Raw genomic sequence first — 12,351 nt, 5'->3', positions numbered from 1 at the left:
AGGAACACGTGTCCGATTCCCATTTCAGTGCTGGGACCCATATTAAAACACCTTCATTAAACACATGGGCTTAAATGTACAGCACACTCTAACACTTCTAAGTGTAGAAATTAGGAAAAACTCTCCTGTAACCCTCGTCTCAGGGGTCCCCAGCAGTCAGGGACCCTTGCAGGGGTGCCTCTGCCTGCCCCCTTCTGGATACAGGCTGCTGGCTGCAGGGGTGAGCCACAGCAGACACAGCACGTCTTCAGACATGTACACAGGTCACACACACACATGTGCACCTCTCCAGGGAACACAGCTAATCGCAAACATAAACCAGGGTAAGGCCACTTCTTGGGTGATGGACCAAGTCCTGAAAGGGACGAAGGCATGGGAGCGCCCACTGAGCACAGGTGAGGCCTGGCTGGGGGTTCCCAGGACACTCCGGGAAGAAGTCTTCAGCGAGAAGATGTCCACTCCCTGACAGGAACACAGTGAGAACTACACAGCTGCTTGGCAGCGCAGACACTGCAATGACCGCCGACCCAGGAGGCCAATGCCTTCGGTGACAGCACTGTCACAATGCTGGACCGTGGATGACCAAGGCTCGTGGGCGAGTTGCTGCTCAACGTCCGAGCTGACGCGTCGTTGCCCCGCTAGGACGTCAGGGCATTCACGACCCTCAGTTGCTCACTTCAAGTTCTTCCCCTTGCTGAGGAAGCTTCTGTTCTGCAAGAGAACACACAGGGGAGGTTCCTGCATGACACCTGAGGAGAGGCGGGGAGGAACGCAGAGTAGGGGCTTGGAGATGGGCGGAGAGCACCCCGTTCCTGGACTGGTGGCCACTCGCAGGAGAACCTGCCCTCCTCAGAAACCAACCAGCAGTCCCTGCCCAGGGACCCAAGACTTGGCAGCTAGCTGAAATTCAGCCATAAAGTTACAGAAATTATTCTGCACTACAACTAAGAATCACCCTGCAAATTTTTAAGTCATATTTTTGAGGACAAAAGGAAAGATACTTTAAAGCCACCGTATGTGTGCATACATTACAGCTACTGAAACTGCTGGAATCTTCTGCTGTCTTCCTGGCCACACGTGGCCGTTCTTACCTTCCTCAGGGGGCTCTGCACATTTGCTTCTGGAAGTAACGGCCCCACCACAGCCAGAGGTCTTGCTGCTCGGGGGGTCCTGCTGCACCTCACACAGGTACACGTCGATGGGCCCCTTGGTGCTCCTGATGTGCACGGTGACGGAGTCCTGGCAGGGGACAAGGCAGCAGCCAGAGGGCTTGGCTTACTACGGCCAGCCAGGCTCCAGGGACCTATCTGAAAATACCAGTGGGAACATGGCTTTTCACTTGGCTGGGAGTGCCGAGAGCAGCAGGACCGAGGCTCCGTCCCCAGAATAGCCATCTTGGTGGGTCCCAAGCCCACCCTCTCCATGTGGCTTGCTGACAATCGCATCTCCATACACACTTTCCCAGCAGCTGATGAGACCATTGCCACTAGTGACACACACTGAGTTTTTCATGACACCTGCAGCTTGGCACTCCACTGCCGGAGGCTAAGCAACTTCCCAGAGCCCTGGTCGCTCCAGGACCTTCCTTTGCGGACCGAGGCAGGGCCAGCCTGGTGGCTGCTCCAGCAGGGTTAGGGACTCCAGGAAAGCCAGACCCCAGTGCCGAGCCAAGCTTTATGCTTCCCATGGGAGCTGGACAAGGCTAAGTCATCTTTCTGGGCTTGGCTCCCTCCTCAAGAAGACCCAGACGCCACTTCACTACGATGGTCCAAAGGCAGCACAGACCAGGGCCCTGCCCCCTGCCCCCCGGCAGGCTACCCACCTCTCTGGGTGCGGGCACATCCAGCCTGGTTTCAGCCGGAGCCTTCACAGCGATCACAATCTGCTCGTGGAAAGCCTGGATGCTGCGGATGTCCTGATAGGTGACGTATGCTAGTGTGAAAGCCAGTCAAGGACCCTGACAGACACAAGTGACGGAGCTCACTGTTCATCACCTCTTACACTGGGGCTCTCTGGGTTTTATGGGATATAAATTCACCATTAAGGAAAGCAGCTGGTAACTTTTTTTTTTCATGGATAACTACTGTTTCACATAAAGTGAAACAGTATTTTACGATTTCAAAAATAAAAAGGCCTCTTAACTGCACTACTGCGACTACGGCGACTTCTGAGAAGCGTATGAACAAAGCTGATAGCACACGCGGGCACAGGGGTTCTCCTGACCTGCAGGGGATGCTTGGGCCCCACACAGCACCAGCCAGATGAACTGTTTCTCTTTAAGGTTTAATTTATAAATAAGGCACAGACAGACCACCAATAAGACCTTAACAATGGAGGCTGGTGTTGTGGTATATCAGGCAAAGTTCCTAAGGGTACAGTTTGGGTCCCAGGTGCTTCCAATCCAGCTCCCTTCCTAACATGCCTGGGAAGGCAGAGGAAGATGCTCAAGTGCTCGGGTCCCTGAACCCAGGTGGGAGACCTGATGAAGCACCTGTCTCCCACCTGACTGTGTGGTATTTTGTTCCCTTGTGTACCAATGCACAGACTCGCTCTCTTTCCCTGCCTCTTTCTTTTTAACTCTGTCAAATAAATAAAATGTAAAAAAAAAAAAAAAGTCCCTAATTATTACCAAGTGAAATGGAAATTCCCATTTAATGTTCTTGGACTGTGCTGGGCTGTGGGTAAGTCGCAGTGCAAGCCGAGGTGGGGGAGTGCTTCATGGCTCCCTCTTGCTCTTAGGTCTTACCACAGTGACTGGAAAAAAACACCCTGGGTTCTGATAAGAATCCCCTAAAATGAAAGAGGGGAAAAATCACAAAGGCAGAAGCAACTTAGGAGCAAGCCTCTCGGGGTGCCCCGATCTTGTCCCATCTCAATGTCCCCATGCTTGCTGCTCACACTGCTGAAACGGTGGCTAGGAAGCGCCTTAGGGTCTCACTCCGAGTCAGGCACTCTTGGAACCTACATGCTGGGGGCAGGGGTCACCTCTGAATCAGTGTGGCCCTCACAGAGAAACCCCTGGGGACAGAGCAGCAGAAAGGTCGGGACAAAGAGGTAGGGGGCCAGGACCACAGTCAGGACTCCCCGGCTGTGGGGTTCAGTAACACTGGGCTCTGGACAGGCGGCCCGAGGCCACATAGGGCAAGTGGGAGTTCCATAAAAGCCAACATCCCCGTGTTCAGTCGTTGGACTACAGGAACAAAGGCTTTCATAGCCAGGGTCTACTGCTGCCCCTGGAGGGTCACACACAGGAGGGACCCTAGGAAGGGCCCCACTGAAGGGCAGAGGCAGGGAGGGTCCGCCTGTGCACACCTGCGCTTGCAAGGGCTTCAACAAGCTCACTTAGAGCTCACCAGTTAACTGTAGGTGAGAACCAGAGAGAGAGAGAGAACAAACTCCCACCTCCCGCACATTCCCCAGACCTGTGATGGCTGCGGCCGGGGCACCTGGCACAGGTGGGCTGTGCTCTCACCTTGAAATCAAACAGCTGGAATGTTCAAAGCAAAGGAAACAGAAACAGAAGTCTACAAGGCTGCACTGAGGTGGTCAGGAAGGCCCTGCAGGAGAGGACCTCAGACAATGGTGCAGGAGGTGCAGAAGGTGTGTGCATGCATTTGCTATCTGCATTACAAAGAAAAACAAAAGCAAAGCAACCCAGTCACTGAGCCATCCCCCCAGCCTCCCCGGGTCTGTGTGAGCAGGAGCTGCATGTGGAATCCAGCTCACCGTGGGACACTGCCGTCTGACCACTGGGCTCCAAGTCCACAGCCCAGGCATACCCTGCAGCTTCATGAAGGCCCTTTGAACTAGTGAACTTCCAACTTTTAAAGGCCTGCCCGATTTTGTATCATGAATACAAACTGAGCCCCAGAGATCCTATTCTACAGAGGCACAGCCCTGAAGGATATCTTTCATTCTCTTTGTCGTCTGTTAGCTCAAACAGCTGCTGGGCACAGTCCTTGATCAGCTCGTCCAGAGCCTCCTCCATGGCCGACAGGTCTGACAGCTCCTCCTGCAGCTTCTTCTGCTGGGGCAGTGCTCCAAAATGGTTAAGGTCAGAGCCTCTAGAAAGCAGAAAGAATCCTTGCAATGACATCTGTGTGACACAACCACTGCAAGCGGGTGGCAAGAAGCTCTCCCAAGACCTGCGCTGTTGCCGCCATGTCAGACACTTGGCCCCATCCCCGGCTCCCCGACGCGCGTGGCTCTCCCTACAGGAAGTGGCAGCTTGGCCCAGGCCCTGCCACACACCGCACCGTGGCCATGTTTTGACCCTCCAGCTCTGACTTTGAGTGCTCCCAGGGACAGCGCCTCTGCTATGACTCCCCAGGTCCACGGTCCCCTACCAGGCTCCTGCTGACCATATCCACTGCTCTTCAAGTGTGTCTTCCGTGGCTAAAGTGTGGACACCCACATACAAGTCAACTTGTATTTCTCGCCTTCACTCCATATGGAAAATACACAGGGGCTGACCACTACCTTCACCTCTTATCCTGTGCTTGCTGGTGTTCACATAGGATTCTAACCCACGATTCAGAAGGCAGTCTGGTAAGATCTGTGTTCTGTACCACTCAACAATCACCGCCCGTATGAACCTCTCCTCCAATGACTAAGTGACAACCTGCAGAGGCATCTTGTGGTCTCTCACAGGACTGTCTGGATCCCTAAGAGGCCTGCATGTCTCCCCCTGATCCAAATACCTGCCCGGTCTGTGACTGCCAGCACACGCCCCCAGGGGGTCCTTCCTAACCGCACCCAGTGTCCTGCAGGTGCCCTTGACTTGAGATTGTGTTTCTGGCATCAGGCACCTGGGACTCTTGCTGAGAATGCAGATTCCTGTGCACCCCAAAGCTAGAACCCCCAAATCACAACCAACTAGCATGGGACTGCTAACTGGCCAGAACCAAATGTAATACGTTGTCTCCCCATGATCTTAACCCCCCCCATTTCAAGCTGATACCATTCAGTGTAATCTCTCCCTAACATCAGAATGGCACTGGGTGTTTTTAAGTCCTCTGGTAAAAAGCAAATAGACAAAAATGAACTGTGTGTGTGCTTTGTGGGACCATGGGAAAACAGTTTCGAGACTCCTTCCTAATTCGAATCCTCTCTCACCTTGATTAACATTGTCAAAGCGCCACATCTAAATGCGGAATTGTCCCCTGGGGAGAAAGGGGAAAAAGTCATGAAAAGTCAAACCAACTCACATCCAGCGAATGTGGTTCTTGGATTTTTTCTCCACCAGGTCGATTCCATCCAAGACGTTGGTGATGTCATATACTCTTCGCTTCCGTACCCCCAGTTTGGTGGCAACCTTGTTTAAGTCAAGAATACCCCCGGGAGCAGATCTGACAAGATCCATAAATTTTCTAGTTAAATAAACCAGTGACACATCAAAACGAGGTCTCTTCACTTTTAGAGCTTCTGGGAAACAAAATAAACACATTTGTCAAACTTCAAGTTACACCTCACTCGGAAACCGTGCAATCCCTCCTGAGCAGAAAGCCCTGACTCCAGACCTCTCAGGCTGGACAGCAAACGCACGGGCCAGGCCAGCTCTAAAAAAGCTTTCAGATTTAACAGATACCCCAGGCAGTCAGCTCCCACTCACTCACACAGGGTCTCAGGAGTTGCTGCCTCCCCAGGACACAGGAGTGAGCGGGTCTGCATCTTTCAGTAAGAGTCAGCAATGAGCTGTGAAAGTAGATCTCTCATTCTGTCTTTAAGTTAGAGCATTCTTTAGAAAATTTTTTAAATACGTTTTCAGCCACATCAAAGAGCTTTCCTGTCTGATGACTTCTTTTGTTGTTTATTTATCTATAAGGCAGGAAAAGAGAGAGCAAAAGAGAGAGAGAAAGAGAAAGAGAGAGAGAGACCTTCCATCCACTGGTTCACTCTCTAAATGCCCACAACAGTCAGGACAGGGCTAGGCTGAAGTCAGGAGCCACAGCTCCACACAGGTCTCCCACTTGGTAGCAGGGACCCCAAGAACTGAGTCCCTCTATGCAACCTGAGTTCAGGTTCCATGACCCCCACTTCTACCCCTGCAGTCACATTGGCAGCAGGATGACAGGGCTGGGGGAGGAGCTCAGAAAGAAGCTGGCATCTGAACTGGAGCTACGTGCCAGCTCAGCAGCTAAAACCGACACGTGCGGTACTGAACCCTCCTATGGCCAAGCGACTCAGCCACACTGGGCCCCAGGTCACACATGTGCGGCATGTGAATACGACGCAAGCAAGGAGCCCTCAAGGGCTGTGAGACCAGGTGCACAGAGACTGGGGGGCAGGCCGCTGCAGGCCGCACCTCAAGGGAAAGGCAGCCAGCCTGGAGGTCAATGGCACCCAGTTGGGGAGAGCACTGATCTGCAGGCCTGTACACCCATGGAGCTCAGAGCCACATTCAGGGGATTTACACAAGTGCTTCCACTCCGCCCATGGCAGGCGTGACGAAGGGGAGAGAGAACAGGACAAAACCCAGAGGGTCAGAGGCTGCCCTCTAGCTTACTGCCAAGCTGCCCGAGCAGAGAAGCGAAGACCACTGTACTTCGCTACCTAACAGCTGCCCCAGTGAGTGCACTGCGCAGCCACGATGGGCCGATGGGCTCACATGACCAGCTCTGCGGGGAGCACCTTGGGTCCTCGCTCCTGGCTCTCCTGCTGCAGGCACTTGGTACTGTACTGACACACACAGACTGACTGGGATCCCGGGCCCACGATCAGGGTCTCTGTGGCCACACACTGCTTGATTCAGACTCCAAGTCCACCTCTTGGACTGTGCACTAGCGTGAGGTCACAGGTACTAGAGGCTGTTTTGTTTTAAAAATGACACCCACAGGCCTGGAGAACACGCCGGTCTGCGAGCACCTGCCCCGGCTGGCTGCCTCAAGAGTTCTTACTGATTTCAAACCTTACCTCCCTGTGTGTAAACAGTAAGCCTTGGGGCTCTCATCAACTCAGCGCTCACGCAAAACCAACCATCTCGACCATGGGGCTCTCATCAACTCAGCGCTCACGCAAAACCAACCATCTCGACCACAGGACATTCAAGTTGCAAAACCTAAACCCTGCTCAGGAGTCAACTTACTTCTCATGGACACATATTGTACGTTATCTTCTAAGTTAATCCTTATTTGTGATGGCTGAAAAAAAAGAAGATACAAAAGTTTAACTTAGCAATTGAAAACAACAGCGAGAATGCACAGCTCTTGGCCCTGTCAGCTGTTGCTCAGCAAGGGGTACCGATTTCCAGTCACTCTGCCCGTGGCTGCCCCTCACGGGGCCACACACGGAGGAAAAGGAAGGACCACAGGTGTGGGGGGATCACGCAGGCACCCTCTGGCTGTGGCGGGGACACGGATAAAAGAAACATGATCATCAAGACACAGTTCCTGACCCGGGATAGCTCTGCGGGAGCTAGAGCTGCCTCTAAACCAACACTCCTCACGTTGTAAACACAAGTGAAGCCAAAGAGCTTTCTCCCACTCCTTCACAGGCACCTGTGCATCTCCATGACAACTAACGCTCAACAGCAGCACTGGGGGGGCCAGTGTTGCGGCTTAGCCCGTGAAGCTGCCACCTGTAATACTGGTGTCCACATGGCGTCGGTTCACATCCTGGCTGCCATCGGTTCACGTCCTGGCTGCCACACTTCCCATCCAGCTCCCTGCTAATGACCAGGGAAAGGCAGCAGAAGGCGGTCCTGCACCCACGTGCAGGAGCTGTGAGCAGCTCCTGGCTCTGGCCTGGTTCTACTCGGGGCATTGCAGGAATCTGTGAGTGAACCAGTGGGTGCAAGATCTGTCTCTCCCTCTTTCAAACAAATCCTAAAAATAAAAACAGCAGCATTTCTGACTACAGAAAATGATGCATGGGACCTGCTCAGTGGCCTAGTGGCTAAAGTCCTTGCCTTGAATGCGCCGGGATCCCATATGGTCGCCGGTTCTAATCCCGGTGGGCCCACTTCCCATCCAGCTCCCTGCTTGTGGCCTGGGAGAGCAGTCGAGGATGGCCCAAAGCCTTGGGACCCGGGAGACCTGGGAGAACTCCTGGCTCCCGGCTTCGGATTGGCACAGTACTGGCCGTTGTGGTCATTTGGGGAGTAAATCATAGGATGGAAGATCTTTCTCTGTCTCTCCCTCTCTCTGTATACCTGACTTAATAAAAATAAATAAATCTTAAAAAAGAAAGAAAGAAAGAAAATGATGCATGTTAATAATCAACAAGCTTGTCAGCAGTGGGTTCACCAGGCAGCGCTCGCCAGTCACCAGCTACTTGGAAGCCATGACAGTTTGCATGAAATGGGAGTAACATTCCCAACACACTTAGATAATGTCTGAGACAGAACCTTAGGATGGAACCCTGTGAGCCCAACACTGGCGCAGTGGGTAAACCTGCCACTTCACTCAGTATCTGACATAGGTGCCTGTTCGAGTCTTGGCTGCTCCACTTCTAGTCCAGCCCCCTGCTCACGTGCCTGGGAGAGCAGCAGAGGGTGGTCGCCTGCTTTGGGAGACCAGGATGGAGCTGCCTACAGGCTGGTGACGCTCTGGGCCTCTGCGGCCATGTGGTGGACGAACCAGTGGATGGAAGATCTCTCTGTCTCACCTTCTCTCTCTGTAACTGCCTTTCCAAATAAATATTTCTAAAAAGCTGAAAACATAAACTCCTATTACTGGCCTCCTGTTGGGATAAGACAAGATGCCAAGGGCCTGCAGGCAGGCTGTGGGGAGGCTCAGCCTTGTCTACGCGACAGCTGGCCGAGTGACCTTCTCTTGTGTCATGTGAGGAAAAGCTTGTGTGTGAGCCCCCATGGGGGCCTGAGACAGGGGAGCTGTGTGAGCCCCGTGGGGCCCTGAGACAGGGGAGCTCTGTGTGTGAGCCCCCGTGCGGGCTCTGAGATGGGGGAGCTCTGTGTGTGAGCACCCGTGGGGCCCTGAGACAGGGGAGCTCTGTGTGTGAGCACCCATGGGGGCCTGAGACAGGGGAGCTCTGTGTGTCAGCCCCCGTGGAGGCCCTGAGACAGGGGAGCTCTGTGTGTGAGCCCCTGTGGGGCCTGGGACAGGGGAGCTCTGTGTGTGAGCCCCGTGGGGGCCTGGGACAGGGGAGCTCTGTGTGTCAGCCCCCGTGGGGGCCCTGAGACAGGGCCCCACACCTGAACTTCTCAGGAAAGCAGGCCAGCCCACTGCCCCATCCCTGTGGCCGCAGCTTCAAGGGACCTTGGAAAGCTTCTTTGGAGAAAGCAACTTTTTTTCTTTAGAGGAAAAACTAAGAGAGAAATCTGAGCAGAGACTGTCCCAAGCCCACCTCCAAGTGGGTCAAATATTTGCCTCCATAACTATCTCCCCAGGGCAGCCCTCCCTCCCCGTTGGGGGCAGTACCAGAGGCTGTTTGGAAACACACAGACCTTTCTCCTAGTGCCTGCACCCGGCTGTGACCCTCGAACCTGCCCTACCAGCCACGTGCACCCCAGTGCCCCTCGAGCCAGGGCCAGCTTCTCTCTGCTCGGACCCCCAGACAGCTGTGTAGCATTTGGTCAGGCAAAAGACATTGCATTGAGCAAGATACATGAATAGCATCTTTGTCCAGCAGCACAAGTCTATCAAACTGTTCTGGTCACAAACCATCAGGCTGTTTCCAGCCCTGTTACAAGTAGGAAGAGAACACTCATTGGTCCAAGCGACTCCCCACTCTGCGAACTCGGTCACTGCATGCCTGCCCCAGGACCAAGGCGCTTGGGTCGAGCTGTGAGCGCACAGGGCTGCTGCACGTGGGGGCCTCAGCACGAGGTCAGCAGAGAGGGAGGAAGCCCTCAGGGAACCCAAGTCACTGGAGAGGCCAGGAAGGCGTCTGCCCAAGTCGCCCCTGAACTGGGGCTAAGGTTAAAGAGAAAGGCGGGCTCCCACGCTGAGGCAGATGGGAAGGACCGCGCAGGCACCCTGTGACTGCCACTTAGAAACAGCAGGCGGTGGCCAGAGCAACCACGAGGGCCAGTGTGGGGACATGACCCAGGGCCAGGTTCCAGACGGAACTCAAGCAGCCTGGGCAAAGGGGTCGGCCTAGGGACACCCCAGCCGGGAGGCGGGGGGCGTGGTCAGGGAGGCCCGCGCGGGCAAAGGCGCAGACAAGGTGCTGGAGAGACTCCATTAACACGGGGCGGGGGAGGCTAGCGGGGTCAGCCTCCAGTGGTAGGCAAGGACAGACCATGGCAACAGTGCTGCTTGCCTAGCTAAAAATATGTATTCAGTGTTGAGTGAGTCTGAAACCCCAGGAGGCATGTCCAGTGGCCAGCTGGGCTGCCCGGAGCTGGAGTCACACCAGAGCGGAGCAGGACACCCAATCCTTCAGGATGCCTTCATCTCCTAACACACCGCGCAAAGTCAAGGGCTCTTTGCAGAGCTCGCAGCTCCGACCAAATCCTCGAAAGATGAGGACGGCCGCCAAGGTCGGGAGGTAGTGGGTGAGCTCCCGCGTGAAGCACGTGCCAGAAGGGAACCCTCCCCAAAGCATCCACACGGGGCGAGAGCCCACGCACACAGAGGGAGCATGGAAAACTCGTGATAGCAAAGCGCGGGAGGCCGCAGAGCTGGGCGGTCCCCCCACCAGCCCCGGGCCAGCCCCCCGAGGGCCCACCGCAAGGCGGGAGCGCGCGGCACGTGACGCCGGAGCGCGGGAGCCCAAGGCCGCCCGGCGCGCCCGCCCCGCTCCGCTCACCAGCAGGCTGTCCACGTTGATGGGGTCCCGGCAGCGGCGGCGCACCGGCTCCTCCGCCGGGTCCACGAGCAGGCTGGGCAGCTTCCGGACCGGCCGCTGCTGACTCATGCTGCCGCCGCCTTTCCGCCTTCCCCGCAGGCTCGCTCGGAGGCGACGCCCGGCTAGGCCGCCCGGCGCTCGGCAGCCGCTGAGCCGCGGCTCCCCAGGCACGAGAAGCCCCGGCGCCGGCCGCGGGAGAAGAGAGGCCGCCCCGCGCCCCGGACGCCACGCCCGCTCGTTGCACGCAGGCGTCCCGGGCCGTCCCCGTGCGCAAGCCCGCCGCCAGCCGCTCCCTCACGCCGCAAAACCCGGACGCTGGGATCCGCGGAGGGGATGGCGAAGCCAAAGGAAGACGTGGAGACAGGATCAGGGAGGAGGGGCCGGGAGCCGGAGAAGTCGCTCCAGGCTTGTAGCCTGGCTGGAGTGCGCGCCTAGCAGATACTGTAACCAAGCTCTGTGCTCCGCCCGCAATCTTGTTTTCTCTTCTTTCCTTTCATTTTTTTTTTTAAAGTGGGTGAATGGATTACTGATGAAATGGGCCCAGAAGGTAATGGCACAGACTACATCTCAAATTCCAGTAGAGGTAGCAGGAAGGTTATCCTAACATTTTAAACTGGAGCTGGAAGGTGAGTTTTTAAATCCCAGCCCTGCTGGTAAGTTAGACGACTGGAGAAATGCTACTGAATTTCCCTGTGCCTTGGTTTCCTCATCTGAGAAATGAGCGTCATGTCAGGCCGTGCCTCATCCGGTGGGTGTGTAGATCAAGTAAAGCAATGAGCGTGGGTTACCTGGAACATGTAATGTACACACATGTTGGAGAAAAATGTGCAGGGTTGGACGGGCTCTGGCCTCGCGGCCGGTGGGGGACGACGCGCCCAGGCCGGGGTCTCGCAGCCGGTGGGGGCCGGGCTGTGGCCGGGGTCTCGCGCCGGGTGGGTTGGATGGGCTCAGGCCGGGGTCTCGCACTCAGTGGGGGTTGGGCTCTGGCCAGGGCCTCGCGCCCTGTGGGAGCGCGTCTTTGTGGTTCCGGCTTCCAGTATAGAGTGTGGCAGGTAATGTGTGCTGATGGGAGGTGTACCCTAGAAGACTGCATGGGCGGAACATGGAGGTGACAGAGCCAAGGAAGGATGGAGGGCTAACAGACAGGCAAGCTTGTGTGCAGTTCTGTCAGGATGCTCAGAGAAGCAAGAGCTGAGATTATCTTCTGAAAGTAAGAGGGGTAAAGAGATTTGGTGGACACAGCAGGCACTCAGTGACTGGCTAGATCAGTGGATGGGAAGCTAGAAGGACAGGTGAGTGAGGGAATGGAGCTATGAACGTGTGTATGGAGGGTAAATGGGTGGATGGGAAACAGAGAAGACTGGCTTGGGAAGCCTAATGAGACTGTGCGTCTCCCCCGGGACTACCTGCTTGTCCACATGAGCCTTTTGTGGGAGTGGAGTGGACACAGGGTAGCCAAGGAGAGACGGGACGTCACCCGTGAGATGGAGCCTCAGTGCAGGAGGAGGTCCCAGGCCTCTCAGGCCCAGAGGAGGGTACTGAGAAAGATGGCCTGACTGTCCATGATCACGACGACTCCTTTGCAGCCCTGCCTGCCTTTAG

General features: G+C 55.6%; 1 protein-coding gene across 1 annotated transcript; it reads right to left on the bottom strand.

The window, feature by feature from the left end:
• Positions 1–571: 571 nt before the first annotated feature.
• E2F6 (E2F transcription factor 6) lies at positions 572–11,012 on the bottom strand. The gene is made up of 7 exons (XM_004582839.2): positions 10,711–11,012; positions 7,085–7,139; positions 5,208–5,424; positions 3,909–4,064; positions 1,823–1,937; positions 1,092–1,239; positions 572–711 (listed from the first exon to the last, which is right to left on the bottom strand). The coding sequence occupies exons 1-7, from the start codon at positions 10,816–10,818 to the stop codon at positions 665–667; spliced, it is 846 nt and encodes a 281-aa protein (XP_004582896.2). The 5' UTR covers positions 10,819–11,012; the 3' UTR covers positions 572–664.
• Positions 11,013–12,351: the final 1,339 nt, after the last annotated feature.

Source organism: Ochotona princeps, chromosome 8, assembly GCF_030435755.1.
Source record: "Ochotona princeps isolate mOchPri1 chromosome 8, mOchPri1.hap1, whole genome shotgun sequence".
NCBI classification, from domain to species: domain Eukaryota; kingdom Metazoa; phylum Chordata; class Mammalia; order Lagomorpha; family Ochotonidae; genus Ochotona; species Ochotona princeps.
This window is presented reverse-complemented; position numbering and strand designations above follow the sequence as displayed.